The sequence below is a fragment of the Nesoenas mayeri genome (genome assembly GCF_963082525.1).
Source record: "Nesoenas mayeri genome assembly, chromosome: 30".
NCBI classification, from domain to species: Eukaryota; Metazoa; Chordata; class Aves; order Columbiformes; family Columbidae; genus Nesoenas; species Nesoenas mayeri.
In genome coordinates, this window is record NC_137564.1 from 198,097 (window position 1) to 212,758 (window position 14,662).

The 14,662-nt window shown below is 58.4% G+C and overlaps 1 protein-coding gene across 1 annotated transcript; it reads right to left on the minus strand.

The window, feature by feature from the left end:
* MEX3A (mex-3 RNA binding family member A) lies at positions 1 to 12,896 on the minus strand (the record flags this gene model as incomplete). The annotated part of the gene is made up of 2 exons (XM_080361058.1): positions 1 to 1,683; positions 12,431 to 12,896. The coding sequence occupies 2 exons, from the start codon at positions 12,894 to 12,896 to the stop codon at positions 578 to 580; spliced, it is 1,572 nt and encodes a 523-aa protein (XP_080217184.1). The 3' UTR covers positions 1 to 577.
* Positions 12,897 to 14,662: the final 1,766 nt, after the last annotated feature.

A 14,662-nucleotide genomic window follows, 5' to 3' on the forward strand; every position in this document is an offset into this window, starting at 1 on the left:
TTGTGGTTTATTTTTGCCTAAATCCCCGTCATCCGTTTTCCTTTCTTTCTATGTGTTTCTTTCTGAGCTCCCAGCTGGGCTGACACCCCTGGAAGGGGGGGACAGTAGGGGCTTCAGACCAAGGTGAAGCTTGGATGTAGCTGGAGAAGAAAGGCCGGCAGGACCCCCCCGTGCTGCCCCTTCCCCTGGTCTGGTCAACACAGCCAATTGCTCTCGCCACCGAAACAAACTGAACTAAACCGCTTCGCTTGCAAGATCCGAGTGCGCGTTCAGAGTACTTGCGTTTAGAAAAAAGACATTGCAGGCCGGAGCATCGGTCGCCCTTCACAATTTCTGGCTTTGCTATTCATTTTAATTTTATTATGCGCTTTTTTTTTTTCTTAAAAAATAACATACATCGCTCGTAAAATAATTTCTTTTTTTTTTTTCTTCTTCTTCTTCTTTAAATTAATTTATTCTTTCGTTTGTTCTTCGGATGTCATTATTATTATTATTATTATTAGCATTATTATTATTATTCTTTCCTGGACCCCCCTCATGGTCCCTCCCTCCCTCCCCAACGCCCTGCTCTGTCTCTTTAGGAAAATATTCTAATGGCCTGAGTGGCTGCAGCGTGGCAAACGGGGCACTCGGGATCAGTCCTCTCGCAGATCCTCACAGCACACTCCATGCAAAACAGGTTGTGGCCGCACGGCACCAGAGCCGCCGTGACTTCGCTTTCGAAACACACCATGCACTCCCGGCTGCTGGAGACAGACGTCCGGGCAGCGCTCGACGTCCCCAGCTTGGAAAAGCCCTGCAGCGGTTCCCCCTGGGACCGCCTGGGGAGAGCGGAGAGATTGGGCTCCTGGATGGAGGAGGACGGGGAGCGATGCGAGTTGGGGTGGATGGCGCCGGTGCTGCTGGAGCGTTGCTGCTTCGAGAAGAGCACCGAGACAGGGTTGGTGTTCTCCTGCCCAGCCCACATCGGGGCTCCCGACTCCGGCACGCCGTAATACAGATCTTGCTTGTTCACGCCGTAGTTGGGGAAGAGGTAACCGTAATTGAAGTCGTTTTGGTCGTTCAGCCGCGGGGTCTCATAGACGGGGTCCACGGAGCAGTCGCCGATGCAGCCCAGGCTGTTCTGCCGAAAGGTGGAGAGCGGCTTGCAGCCCGGCGCCGGCGTGTGGACCCGCCAGGCCTCCGAGTAGCGGTTCTCCATGCCGGAGTCGGGGCTGCTGGAGAGGAAGTCGTTCTCGTTGTTGTACTCCAGGATCTTGCCCGTCCTCACCGCGATGTGGGTCTCGATCTCCTCCCGGGCTCGTTCCACGTTGCCCGGCGCGCCGGTGATTTCAAAGACGGGGTCCCGGTCCCGGCTGGGCGTGATGATGTAGGTGTTGGTTTGCTGCTGGATGCGCTTGATGGTGGCTCCTTTGGGACCCACCACCAAGCCCACCACGCGGTAGGGCACACGCACCCGGATGGTGACTTGCCCCGGCAAGGTGGGAGCGCTGCCGAACGTGGTGCCGGCCTTGTTGCGGGACGCCCTGATCATGGAGAAGTGCTCGGCGGCGGAGATGATCTCCCGCCGGGCCATGGCCACGTCCTCCCGCCGCCCCGTCACCATGAAGACCGGCTCCTCACCCCGCACGGGTGTCTTGATGTAGGTGTTGGTCTTTGCCCGCAGGGCTTTGATCTTGCAGCCTTAGGGAAGAAAGAGAAAACAAGGCAGGGAGGTTAGAGAGGCTGGACCTGCCATCGCCCTCCCGCTCTCCTCAAGAAACCAGGCTGAGCCGCCATGTTTTCTGCAAACCCTGCACCACAGAGCAGCCACTGCCCGGGGACCTAAAGTGAGAGAAAGGTCCCGTTCACCCAAACCCTGACAGGAGAGACTCCAGAGGAAGGATTCCCGCTCACCATCCCAGAGAGCAACCCACTCCCTCACCCGCAGGGACAAGTCACAGAACCCCAGAGTGTGAGCGGTTGGAGGGCCCTGGAAAGCTCATCCAGTGCAATCCCCCCGGAGCAGGAACACCCAGCTGAGGTTACACAGGAAGGTGTCCAGGCGGGTTGGAATGTCTGCACAGAAGGAGACTCCACACCCTCCCTGGGCAGCCTGGGCCAGGCTCTGCCACCCTCACCCCAACAAGTTGCTTCTCATCTGCCAGCGGAACCTCCTGTGTTGCAGTTTGCACCCATTGCCCCTTGTCCTGTCCCTGGTTGTCACCAGCAGAGCCTGGCTCCATCCTCCTGACACTGCCCCTTGCCATCTTGAGCCCCAGCAATGAGTCCCCCCTCAGGCTCCTCTTGTCCAGCTCCAGAGCCCCAGCTCCCTCAGCCTTTCCTCACACGGGAGATGCTCCACTCCCTGCAGCATCTTGGTGGCTGCGCTGGACTCTCTGCAGCAGTTCCCTGTCCTGCTGGAGCTGAGGGGCCACAACTGGACACAAGATTCCAGGTGTGGTCTCCCCAGGGCAGAGCAGAGGGGCAGGAGAACCTCTCTGGCTCTAGTCACCATTTTGTGTGCTGCTCCCCACCACACAATGTCCCTCAGCCGCCTCCCCTCACTCCTCAGCAATAACCCCTCAGAGCTCTCCCTTTCCCACCCCTCCAAGCAGCAGGGAGTCAGTGGGGCCATCGCGCCCTCCCCATGGGCCAGCAGTCCCTGTGAGGAAGCCCGTTCCCGCCATGCTGCCCCTCAGAGAAGATGGCGGCCCTGGCTCCCTCCTCATCAGTGCAGCTCTCGGACCTGCGTGGATTCGGCTGCGGCACAGGGCCATGAGAGGCTGGAGATGACAGGACAAAGCAGGGGGGGGACGCTGAGCCCATGGCCGGGCACGGCTGATGTGGAGCCTCTTCACCAGCCCGCTCCACTTCATAGGGAACACAAGCGGAGAGCCGTCTGCCATAACTCAAGAGCGCAGAGCCCTCCATTGGGACTTCTGTCCTACTGTGGGGCTTTTGGGGTAAATCCAGTGTGATCCGGGTCACTTTTGGGGAGACAAGCCCAAGGGGGCAGCAGAGGAGCTGCGTTTTGCCCTTGACTCTCTTGGTATATCGAACACGGATGATGTTTGATCCTCACCAGAGCACCCTGGGCGTTCGAATCCTTTCACAGTATCACAGTATGTTTGGGATTGGAAGGGACCTCAAAAGATCATCTAGTCCTTTCCTGAGGTCACTCGCCATGCCAGTGCTCTGTACATTGGTATCCACCCCCGGCACCCACCAAGCTTATCCTCCTGCTCTTTACATCTTCCAAAAAACGCTTCCACAAGCAAGAAATTAAGATTCCTCAGCTCATGGGCTGGAATGTTTTTATTTGTAGAGATCCTAATAAATAACAATATCTCGGAGTTCAGGGCTGCCACTCTTAGCGCTGCCACTTATCTGCGGTTCGTCTCACGAGACACAGACTTGTGACACTGGGGTATTTACAGGAACGTAACGATCCCACCACCGCGCATCATTAGGAAGAATTGAACCCCGCGCTTTTAGTGATAAAAACGGAGCCTCGTGGCGCTACAGCTGACAAGACCGCGGCGGTGACAGAACAGCGCACGGTACAACCGATAGGTACAGGCGCCGCAGCCTGACGGGTCACGCTCGCATCTCACGGCACCGCGGTCCAGCCCTGTCAAACCGCAGGAGCCGGCGCCGGCACTGAACATCCCCATCAGCTCTGAAACCCTGTCAGCGGCTCTTGGCATCGCTGTAGGACACGTGCCGGCAAATCCTGCCTTCGCCATCGGCTCACGGTGTAACTTGGAGCTCCTCGGAGCTCTCTGAGCATCGCTCCCATTTGTGGAATGGGCAGAATAGCTGCATCTTGCTCTGCCTTACTGCAAAACATCCTGTAATGCTTCGCGTTACGACGCTGCTGCATTAAACTCCATCTCAAAGCCACTAACTTCGTGTTCCTGGGGGACAGAAACCTGAGCTGGGCAAACCATTCAAATTCAAACGAAATTCACCCCCTAATAAGCCCAACGTAGCTCACAAGTTACTCCCCGCTGAGCTTGCACCCCAAAGTCTATTTGCAATGCTTTGTTTAGTGAAGTCTCCAAACAGTTGACGTGGCTTGATGGTCATCTGCAGTGTTGTACTATTAGCACTTAGGAAACTCAAAGAACAGGACATTGTGGTGCGAGGCAAGACACAACTGTAGAATAAAACGATACAGACAACATCACAGAATAAAGGTTCACCCCAAGGGGGCCGTGGAGGGCAGAATAAACCCACGAGGGGTCACCTATGGCCTCCCGCAGCCCCCGGGCCGGCCCGGCTCTCCCTGGCAGACATTTCCCTCGCTCCAAAGATGGAGATTCCATCTTAGGAAGATTAACTGAGATGCCACCATTTCCCCAGGGATATCACCGGAGCGTCGCACGGAAAGAAAGGGGGTGTTAGCAGCGAGCATCTGCGCTGGAAATGATTCCCGTGCGTCGCCCCGGCCCGAAGCGGCGACGGCCGGATGCTCGGTGACCCCCGTTCCGCCTGCCGGGAGCGCGAGGTTCGCTCTCTTTGGCAAAAGGGCCTCAGGTGGGTGTTTTATCAGGGCTGGGCTGGGCGTTTTTCTAAGCCACGGGACAATGGCTGCGTGTGGGGGGAGAGGGATCTGAGCCCAGCACGAGGAACAATCGACACCAAGGGTCAGGCAAGCGGAGCGGTGACAAAGGATGGGGCTCCATGCTGGGGACAGATGGAAGGAAACGGTGGTCGGGAACACACATGAATAAGGGCGAGTTACACGAGGGTGGGAGAGAGTCGGGGATGGAGGAAAGGTGATGGAAACGGAGGGAGGGAGGAGGATGAGGCAAAGACACCCCGAGACGGCAAAAGGGAGACGGGCAAGGAGAGAGCACGGCGAGAGCGGAGGGAGGACCGAGCCACGGACAAAAGGACGCGTGGTGCAGTGGATGGTGTGAGAAGCAGGGGGAGGAGGAGGAGGGAGGGTCTGTGCAGGCCTGCAGACAGGAAAGCCAGCTTTGCAGAGACAGACAGATGGGGAATCCTCTGCTTAAAAACTGCAGAAAATAACCCCACAGGAAATTAGACCAACTCCATCAAGACCAGCAGGTTCAGTGGCCCAGATCTTCAGCCGCTCTAAACCGGCGCAGACAACAGCCCGAGCCATCGGCTCTATAAACAGACAACTCCACCAACTTCCAGGAGAGCCGCGCTGATTTCCAGCAGCTAAAATAAGGCTGGGTTTAAACCTGATGTACCCACTTAGCGCCGAGGCTCCCGGCCCATCTCACCCCCAATCCTGACCGCGCTTTGCACAACCAGAGGGGCCGAGCCTTTGGCATCGCTCCGTTTTCCGACGGAGCACAGCGAGATCAGGATGCGGCCCTCTAGATCCTCACCACACATGGGCACAAGTCTTATTTTCCCCGATGAAATTTGGTGGTAAAAATGCAAAACTGAGGGAAAACAAGGACCTGTAGAAACTATAAGAAGTCTGCTGTAGCGTTCTACTCTTTAAGGCAGCGTGCAGACTCCTGCCAGGTAGATTTTTATATTACAGAGAGAATTAAGCCCTTTCTTGTGTTTCCACTACTTAGCTTCTATTATTCTGGTTTTTGCCAATCCCAAAGCATTTTACAAAGGAAGCTTGTGTGATTATTTCCTCCCCCTACCCCTTTTTAACTTCAGTTAACTGATTGCCAATTGACTCCAAGTAAATGTGTTTGCAAATGACTAAGCCACAAGTGTTACCATCCAGGAACAAACCCTTGAGGACTGTGGAGCCCCCAGCACCCAGACCAGTTATCTAACTGGGAATTAATCCACAGGGCAGCTAGCTTTGTCTAAACACAAATAAATGGAGTCTACACATCGCCAAACTGGGGAGAGGTGGAGTGGGAGAGATTCGGATGCACAGCTACGTTATCTTCCCTGCTTACCTCTGCATCGGGGTAACAAACCCATCAAAACAGCTCGGTCCACCCGTCCTGCCGAGGCGGGTGCTGACATAAGGGTAACAAGGGTGTCAGATGCACCAAATCTGACAGCCATGTCCTCTGCGTTAAGCCATCCCAAATCTTTGCTCACCATAAACACAATGTACTGCCACGGGACCTCGCTGCGGTTACACCACGGCACCCGGGCACGGCTCTGGCAATGGGAAAAGGCCGGAGTGGTGCGTGGGATGGATGTGCATGGGATGGATGTGCATGGGATGGATGTGCATGGGTTGGACGGGATGGACGGACATGGGATGGACGCGCAGGATGGACACTGGGATGACGGCACATGGGATGGACAGGATGGACGTGCACGGGATGGACGTGCACGGGATGGACGTGCACGGGATGGATGGGATGGACACGCATGGGATGGATGGACATGGGATGGACGGACACGGGATGGATGAGATGGACACACACTGGATGGACGGACATAGGATGGATGGACATGGGATGGATGCGCACAGGATGGACAGGATGGATGGACATGGGATGGACGCTCATGGGATGGACGGACACAGGATGGATGGGATAGACTTGCACGGGATGGACGTCCATGGGATGGATGGACACGGGATGGACAGGATGGACAGACACAGGATAGATACGCACAGGATGGATGGGCTGGACGCAATGGTCTTGCACAGGATGGATGGACACAGGATGGACAGGATGGATGGACATGGGATGGACACACATGGGATGGACGGACACGGGATGGACACACTGCCCCATGCCCGGTGAACGCCAGCAGAAGGCCAGTGCAATGCCATGCCTGCCAAGTAGTTCCACTGCATATCTGACTCCAGTGTAAATCCGGACCTAAACCCACTGACGACCTTCTCCTTCCTGCTGCGAGAAGGCCGCATCCTGCACAGATCCACGGTGCTGCTGGGGCAGCCCAGGTCTCATGTGGCACAAACCGGTGCATCTCCAGCACGTGCCAGTTCATGCCCAGGGGTGTGGGCTTCACCTTAAGGCCCCATCAGCGGTGCTGCACCAGCTCAGAGCAACCGGCTACGGATCCAGCCCTGGGGTGGCTTTTTAAACACAAACCACACCACACAAATCACTCCAGGTACTTCTGCTTCTTATTTTCATCAGACACAAAATTATCTCTCCAGACAAAGGATTTTCAGCCCTCTTCTCGTTTATACTAAGGCACCTTTACACTGCACTGGTATAAATTACACCTGTAAATACCCCACTTAGGACATGTTGACATTGCTGGTGTGGTGTGAGAGATCCTAAGGGCAAATTAGGATTTGGTCTTTTTTCTGTTCTAGTGGTAAAATTAAAGAGGACCATAAAATAAAGAGCCCTCAAATATCTCCGGTAAGGTGGGGCGTTCTTTTCCCGTTTAAGATGAAAGCCGTGTTAAAAGACAAGCACACAAAGAACATCACAACTAAACCCTCCTGAATATCTGTGGGGTGAGATTCTGCTGCATCGGAAACCTGATGAAAGCGGCGTCAAAAAGCACAAATGCGCAGTGAAGGGCCACAAACACCTAAATGTTTGTGTTGAGGTTTTATTGTACTGATGATGCAAGTTGTGTTTACAAGAAAAGGGGAGAAAAAACACCACGAAACACACCATCACGCCATAAAAATAAGCGACCGCCTCATTCCGGCGCAGCGATTTTAAGCTTTTTCGCGTAGTGATGAAAGTTGTTTATAAGAAATAAAAGGGAAAAGCAGCAACGTGACCCAAAAGCAACAACCCAGATGCCACAGACAATCACTGCCTTGTTGTGCCAAGGAGGAGGGAAGTTGGGTTGGAAGCCCCCGGCCCCGGGGCGGCCGCTCTCCGGGGGCAACGCGCCCCATTGGGGTGGGGGCCACCGGAAAGCGGGGAGAGCGGGACGGGGCGGCCGCAGACAAAGGCAAAGCCGGGGGGGCCGGTCCCCGAGCCGATGCCAACACACTTTCCCACTGCCCTAGATTCCGGGCGGCTCCGCGGCGCGGTTCACTCGGTCAGCGGTTGGATGGGATGCGCGGAGCGCGCGTGTCTCCCTAGAAAATTCCCTTTGTCTCTCTCTCTCCCAGACCCGTTTTCTCCTCCCACCTCTAGTTCAAACCGCACAAAGTCAATCCCCGTCCTTGCACTTTTCCCCGGTGTAAATTCCGATGGCTTCTCGTTAACACTTTATAACTATCGGGCGCCAAGTGCGATTTCTCTCCGCCGTTAAGGCCCATCTCGCGCTGCTGGGGCGCTGGGAGCAGGTCGGTTTTCAGGCCCCGCCGGACCGGGTGGCTTTAGCTCCGAGATTTACGCACAGCAAGACAAGAGGATCTGCCCCCCGCGCTGCTTCTCGGATGCTGAGCATCCACCTCCACATGGTGGGTGGGGGAGCTGCAATCATCAGACTTCCTCAATGAAAAAGGCTTCCTTGGACTATTTTTAAATGCTGGAAGCATTAGAGCATGTTTGGAGCTACACAAAGAGCCCAATCACCTGGGGTTAGTGGGGCCTCTTGTTATTTGACTTCACCTTGCCAAGAAAGAGCAATTTATGTTAAGCTCCTCTCTCACATAATCTCATTCCTGTTGACAACAGGCTAGTTAGAGCAGGCTGAGAGATGCTTCATCAAAGGGTGGCTGTGGGTACAGGTGACAATGGATGCGACTATTGATGATCAGAGCAAAAACACTCTGATACCATAGGGAAGGTACCTGCTGGGAGCGGGTGGCTTGAGCTGTTGTGCTGTTCAGCTGAAGCCAAACGGACCCGCCGCCTTTTCCCCACACCGGGCACACAAAGAACCGTGACCATGGCCCCTAAGTACAGGATCCGGCCTTAAATGTGCCCCGCTAAGGGTGCAACAGCCTCTTCCCTGGCTCCACCAACAGCTGCCCGGTTTCCCAGTGCGAGCAGATTTAACACCGTCAGATAATGCATGTGCATCGGGCTGAGCTACACCTGCCTCAGGTGGCTTCTAGGGGAGAACGTGGACACCCACCTGTCCTGGTGGCTGTGGATTTTGGCCCCTTTCTAACTTCAGAGTCCAAGCAGCCCAAGCATGACACCGTTAGACACTGTCTGCTCTTCCCATCTCAACCCACACCCTTGCGTTGCAAGAACCTTCTCCTTCGCAACTCCAGCGATGTCCCACCAATGTGCAAAACGCATCGGTGCTTTGTCTTTGCACGTGTGTGTGCGTAGCTCCGAGAACGCGCGCAGTCCCGCAAGGGGTGTTGGAGGGACGATGCCCATGACAAGAGTTGGCGGGTGAAGCGCCAGAGCCACCAAGCATCCCGATGCACCCAGGACCGGCTCCGGCACTCTGGAGCAGCGTGCCACGCCATGGCACACACCACATCATCCAGCCACCCAAGCAGCTCACACACTTGCAGGGGAAGGAGGGACGATCTGCAGGAGCCGCGACACACGCAGAGACACCCCTGCAGCAGCGGGAAGGCACGGCTGCGCTTCCAGCAGGGAAGGGAGGTCATTGCCAACCACGAGTGGAAAAGGTCATTAATGGCAGTCAACGGCATCGTTATGACTTTATCCTCCCGTTCTAGCTCCTACACTCACTCCAACGTGCAAAGCATCCCTTGGCGCATCCCACCGGCCACCCGGCTCTGCACCCCGGACCCCAGGGCATCGCGGCAGCTCTCGGCGCCGCTCCGGCCAACTCCAGCAAAGTCCGTCTTCCAGCAGCCCAGCCCAGCTCGTCCCGCGTCCCACCGGCCCAGCCGCCGCGCTGCCGCCGAAGCGCTGCTCAAATTCAGCGCACAAACCAGCACCACCGCAAACTCCAGCGAGGTTTCCAGCACGCGATTGGCTCCGCGACAAGGGCACGTTGGCAGTTCCCGGGGAGAGCAGGGAGCCGCCAAGCCCAGGTTTAGCTCCTGCAGCATCTCTCCTTCAAAGCGGAGCCGCCCCCTCCACCACAATTAAACCCCTTCGCAAATCACGCTCGCAACCATTCCAATAAGAATATATGGGGCTTGAGCCTTATTTACACTCAAGCGCTTTTACGCTCTTCCAGCAAAGGGCAGGTGGAAATTCCATTGGAAGATGCACGTAAAAGGGCCCCCGTGCCCAGATCCAGGCTTCTTACACACATGTGGCACTAAGATACACTTTCAAAAGATGGTAGATATTATTTCTAAATAACATGAAGGAGCAGCGCGGTTTGTCAGATCAGAAAATATCAACTTAAAGCTCAATCTTGTTACCAGCCCTGAAATAACGTCTCTCGGGGTGCCCCGCGCCCAGCCCCATCTGAGAATACACCCTTGTAATCCAACCTTCTCCACAAAAACAAGACCCAGGAGACATTCCTATAGGCCTTTAGAAATAACAAGTGTGGGCCACAACCTCAGCTGTGGGGCTCTGCTGGAGCAATTTTGGTTTGTACCAGCCCAGGATCCGGCTCAGCCGCCTCTACAAAGGGCACAACTCGCACTGGCTGCCCCATTGATGGAGTGGGGCTGGGGCTCCAGCCCACTGACATTTCCCAGCTGTGGGAAAGCCCTTGCGTGCACACACACACAAAAAATGGTGGAACAAATCCAGGTCTCCACGTTCCTCGCCATCACTCCGGCCACGCCGCCGAACGCAGCGGAACACACCCCCTTCTCGGGAGTTTGGGGCAGCGGCGAGATCCAGGAAGAAAATAGCCCAGGCACCTCCCGCATTGTCTAACGTTTCCCTCCCGATTCGCCCGCTGGATCCTCTCTCTTTCCTAACTTTATTAAACAAAGGGAGCCTGATTCTCCACGGCCTTGCACTCGCCAGCGCAGAGTTGGTGCAAAGCCCTGCGCTCGGCTTGCCGCGGTGTAAAAGCATCACGGGGAGGATCGGCCTCAGGCTCGGCCATTCCTTCACCCCCTTTTCCATTCATTCACCCCCTTTTTCCCCCCCAAGTCCCCGGCGCAGGGGCAACGAGCGCAGTGTGGCGGGGGGAGCTGAAGCAAAAGCCATTCCCTTCGCTGCGGACACGCTGAGCTTTTGGGGGGAACAGCACCCCCCGCTCCTGCCCACCCTGCATCCCAGCATGGGAACTGGCCTCCAGCACGCCCCGAGCTCCGCTGCTGCGAGAGACCCGAGCCAGCCCAGGCCCCATTGTTCCCACAACATCCTCCAGTGGAAGGATGCTCGGCCATGAGTCATTTGCGTCCCCCTCCCCACGGCTTCCCCTCGCCCAGTTCAGCCCCGCACATCCCCTACTGGGAGCACTGGGCTGAGGAGCCACCCATCGCCCATGTCAAACTGCAAACCCCCTGCTTGGGCCATTTCAATTCCCAAGCCAAGAGGAAGCATCTGGCTTTGGAGCCGCAGTCTCTGCCCGTCACACTTCCAGAGCGTCAAGTTACTTGCTTAGAGAGAGAGAAAAAAAATCTCACTTAGCCACACTATTATTATGGGTTTTTTTTCCCCTGTAAGCGACACAAAACTTCTCTCCCCAACCCCACGTTTCAACACCGCGACGGCCCCGCGATGCCAACGGGGGGCTCGGCGGAGCTGTCCCCCCACGCACACCGGGGAGCCCGGAGCGGTGGGGGTGGGCGAGGGGTGACTTAAGAGTGGGTGTGGTATATATATATATATATATATTTTAATTCTTATTTTCAAGCCCTCCTCCATTCCACCTCGCTCCGAACAGACCCGTAAGGAGAACAAAAGCATCACTGTGGCGGAGCGTGGCCCGCGGCGGGGCCGGGCGGCGGGGGCGGCCGGGGTTTGGGGGGGGGCCCGGGCGGGACGGCCGGTGGCCGCTCCGGGGTCCCCGCCAGTCACATGTCTCCAAGAAGAAGTTCAACTCCCATTAACGGGTTCTCCGGCCCCGGTGCTCGGCCCGGCAGCGAATCGCTGCAACCACACCCCCTCGCTCCACCGAACCCAACAAAGGGGATTTCGCTCCCCACCGCGCCGAGCCCGGCCGGCAGCCAGCCCCGCTCTCTTCTCTTTCTTTCCTCTCCGCGCTTTATTTTCTTTCCCTTTGTCTTTTTTTTCCCCCTCTTTCTTTCTTTCTTTCTAAGGAGGAAGGGCGGAGAGCGCGATTCAGGAACAGCTCTTTCGCAGAACCGGAGGAGCGACGGGCTCGGGGCTCCGGTGCAGACACCCGGACAAACCCCCGCAGACATTCCTATAGATTTTTTCGCCCACCGTCCCAAAAAAAAAGCACACACCCCCCACACCCTCCCCCCCCGCTAGAACAGCGGCGACCCGTTGGCAGCCCCGCTCCGCCCGGGGAGGGAGGCGGGCTGTCCCCTCCGCTTTGTCCCCGGCGGGGCTGAGCCGGTCGGGGCGCGGGTGCCCGCCCGGCCCCGGTCCCGAACAATGGGAGAGAGGGAGGGAGCGGCGAGGGGCGAGTCGCGGGGGAAGTTGGCGGGGCGGTCCCAGCCCTCCCGGCCGCGGGGATGCCGCGGGCGGCGGGGGAAGTTTCCCGAGGAAGGGGCCCGGCCGGGCGGGGAATTGGGGGGGGGGACCGGCGGCCGGGCGGGGACCGGCGCCCCGGCGCTTACCTTGCCGGCCCACGATCTCGGCCACGTGCTCGGAGCTGGGCACCGGAACGCACTCGGTGGTGTTGGAGCTGCTCTTGAGCCGCAGCTCGGCCTCCTTGTACAGCGCGCACAACTTGGGCTCCGCCGCCCCGGCGCTGGGCGCCGACGAGCCCTTCGGGGCCGGTGGAGGAGGCGGCGGCGGTGGCGGCGGCTGCTGCTGCGGCGGCGGCGGCGGCGGCGGGGGCTGCTGCGGCGGCGGCGGCGGGTTATTGTTGTTGTTGTTGCTGTCCTCCACCAGCACCACGGCGGAGGAGGAGGAGGAGGAGGAAGGCTCGCCTAGCCCCAGCAGGCAGAGCTGGTCCAGGGCGAGCTGCAGCGCCCGGTCATCCTCCAGCAGCGCTCTGTCTTTGCCGCTCCCACCGAAACAGCCTAAATCGCCGAAACCCCCGTTCCTTTCCATTATCCCTGGTACTACCAGGCTAGGCATGGCTAACAAAGACTTGAGAGGGGGTTGGGTGGTGGTGGTTGGTTGGGGAGGGGGGGGTGTGAGAGCGAGAGGAGGGGAGTGGGGGGGGGGGGACACACAAAGAGCTCGGGAGGGAGAAGGGAAAAAAAAAAAGGCAGAGGGAGAGAAACAGACAGAGAAAAGGACCCTCCGCCCACCTCCCCTCTGCCTGGCCAAGCCCCTTTCTCTCTGTAACCCGAGCTCCCTCGCCCAGGCACTTCCAGCCCGCCGGGGTCCCCCCGCCGCCGCCTCCGCCCCCGGCTCGCAGCCGCCGGCGGGGTGTGCGGAGGGGCCGGCGGGGCGGCGCGGAGCCCCGCGGGGGGAAAACTCTTTTGTTTGAAGGCGGCTGGGCGCAGCGGGAGCTGCCCCGGCCCGCGGCCTGCTGGGGGATGTAGTCCCGGCCGCCGCGCACACCCCTCGGGCGGCGGGGACACCCGCGGTGACACGGGCAGGGGCGGCGGGGACCCACCTGCGTGTGGGTGGAGGAGGCTGCGTGGGGACCTGCCGTGCCAAGGGTGGAGGGGGCTGGAGGGGGACCCATTGTGACATGGGTGAAGGGGGCTGCGTGGGGACCTGCCGTGCCAAGGGTGGAGCAGGTTGTGTGGGGACCTGCTGTGCCACGGGTGATGGGGACCGTGGGGGGACCCATTGTGACATGGGTGAAGGAGGCTGCATGGGGACCTGCCGTGCCAAGGGTGGAGGGGGACCCATTGTGACATGGGTGAAGGAGGCTGCATGGGGACCTGCCATGCCAAGGGTGGAGGGTGCTGGAGGGGGACCCATTGTGACATGGGTGAAGGGGGCTGCATGGGGACCTGCCGTGCCAAGGGTGGAGGGGCACCCATTGTGACATGGGTGATGGGGACTGTGGGGGGACCCATTGTGACATGGGTGAAGGGGGCTGCGTGGGGACCTGCCGTGCCAAGGGTGGAGCAGGTTGTGTGGGGACCTGCTGTGCCACAGGTGATGGGGACCGTGGGGGGACCCATTGTGACATGGGTGAAGGGGAATGCATGGGGACCTGCCGTGCCAAGGGTGGAGGGGGACCCATTGTGACATGGGTGAAGGGGAATGCATGGGGACCTGCCGTGCCAAGGATGGAGGGGGACCCATTGTGACATGGGTGAAGGGGCTACATGAGGACCTGCCAAGGGTGGAGCAGGTTGTGTGGGGACCTGCTGTGCCATGGGTGATGGGGACTGTGGGGGGACTCATTGTGACATGGGTGAAGGGGGCTGCATGGGGACCTGCCGTGCCAAGGGTGGAGGGTGCTGGAGGGGGACCCATTGTGACATGGGTGAAGGGGGCTGCATGGGGACCTGCTGTGCCAAGGGTGGAGCGGGACCCATTGTGACATGGGTGAAGGGGAATGCATGGGGACCTGCCGTGCCAAGGGTGGAGCAGATTGTGTGGGGACCTGCTGTGCCACAGGTGATGGGGACCGTGGGGGGACCCATTGTGACATGGGTGAAGGGGGCTGCATGGGGACCTGCCGTGCCAAGGATGGAAGGGGACCCATTGTGACATGGGTGATGGGGACTGTGGGGGGACCCATTGTGACATGGGTGAAGGGGAATGCATGGGGACACGCCATGCAAAAGGTGGAGGGGGGCTCTGTGGGGGACCTGCTGTGACATGGGTGGAAGGACCTCTATGGGAGACCCACCATGACATGGATGGAGGGGACTGTGGGGTGACCTGCTGTGACATGGGTGAAGGGAGCTGTGGGGCGATCCGGTGTGACGTGG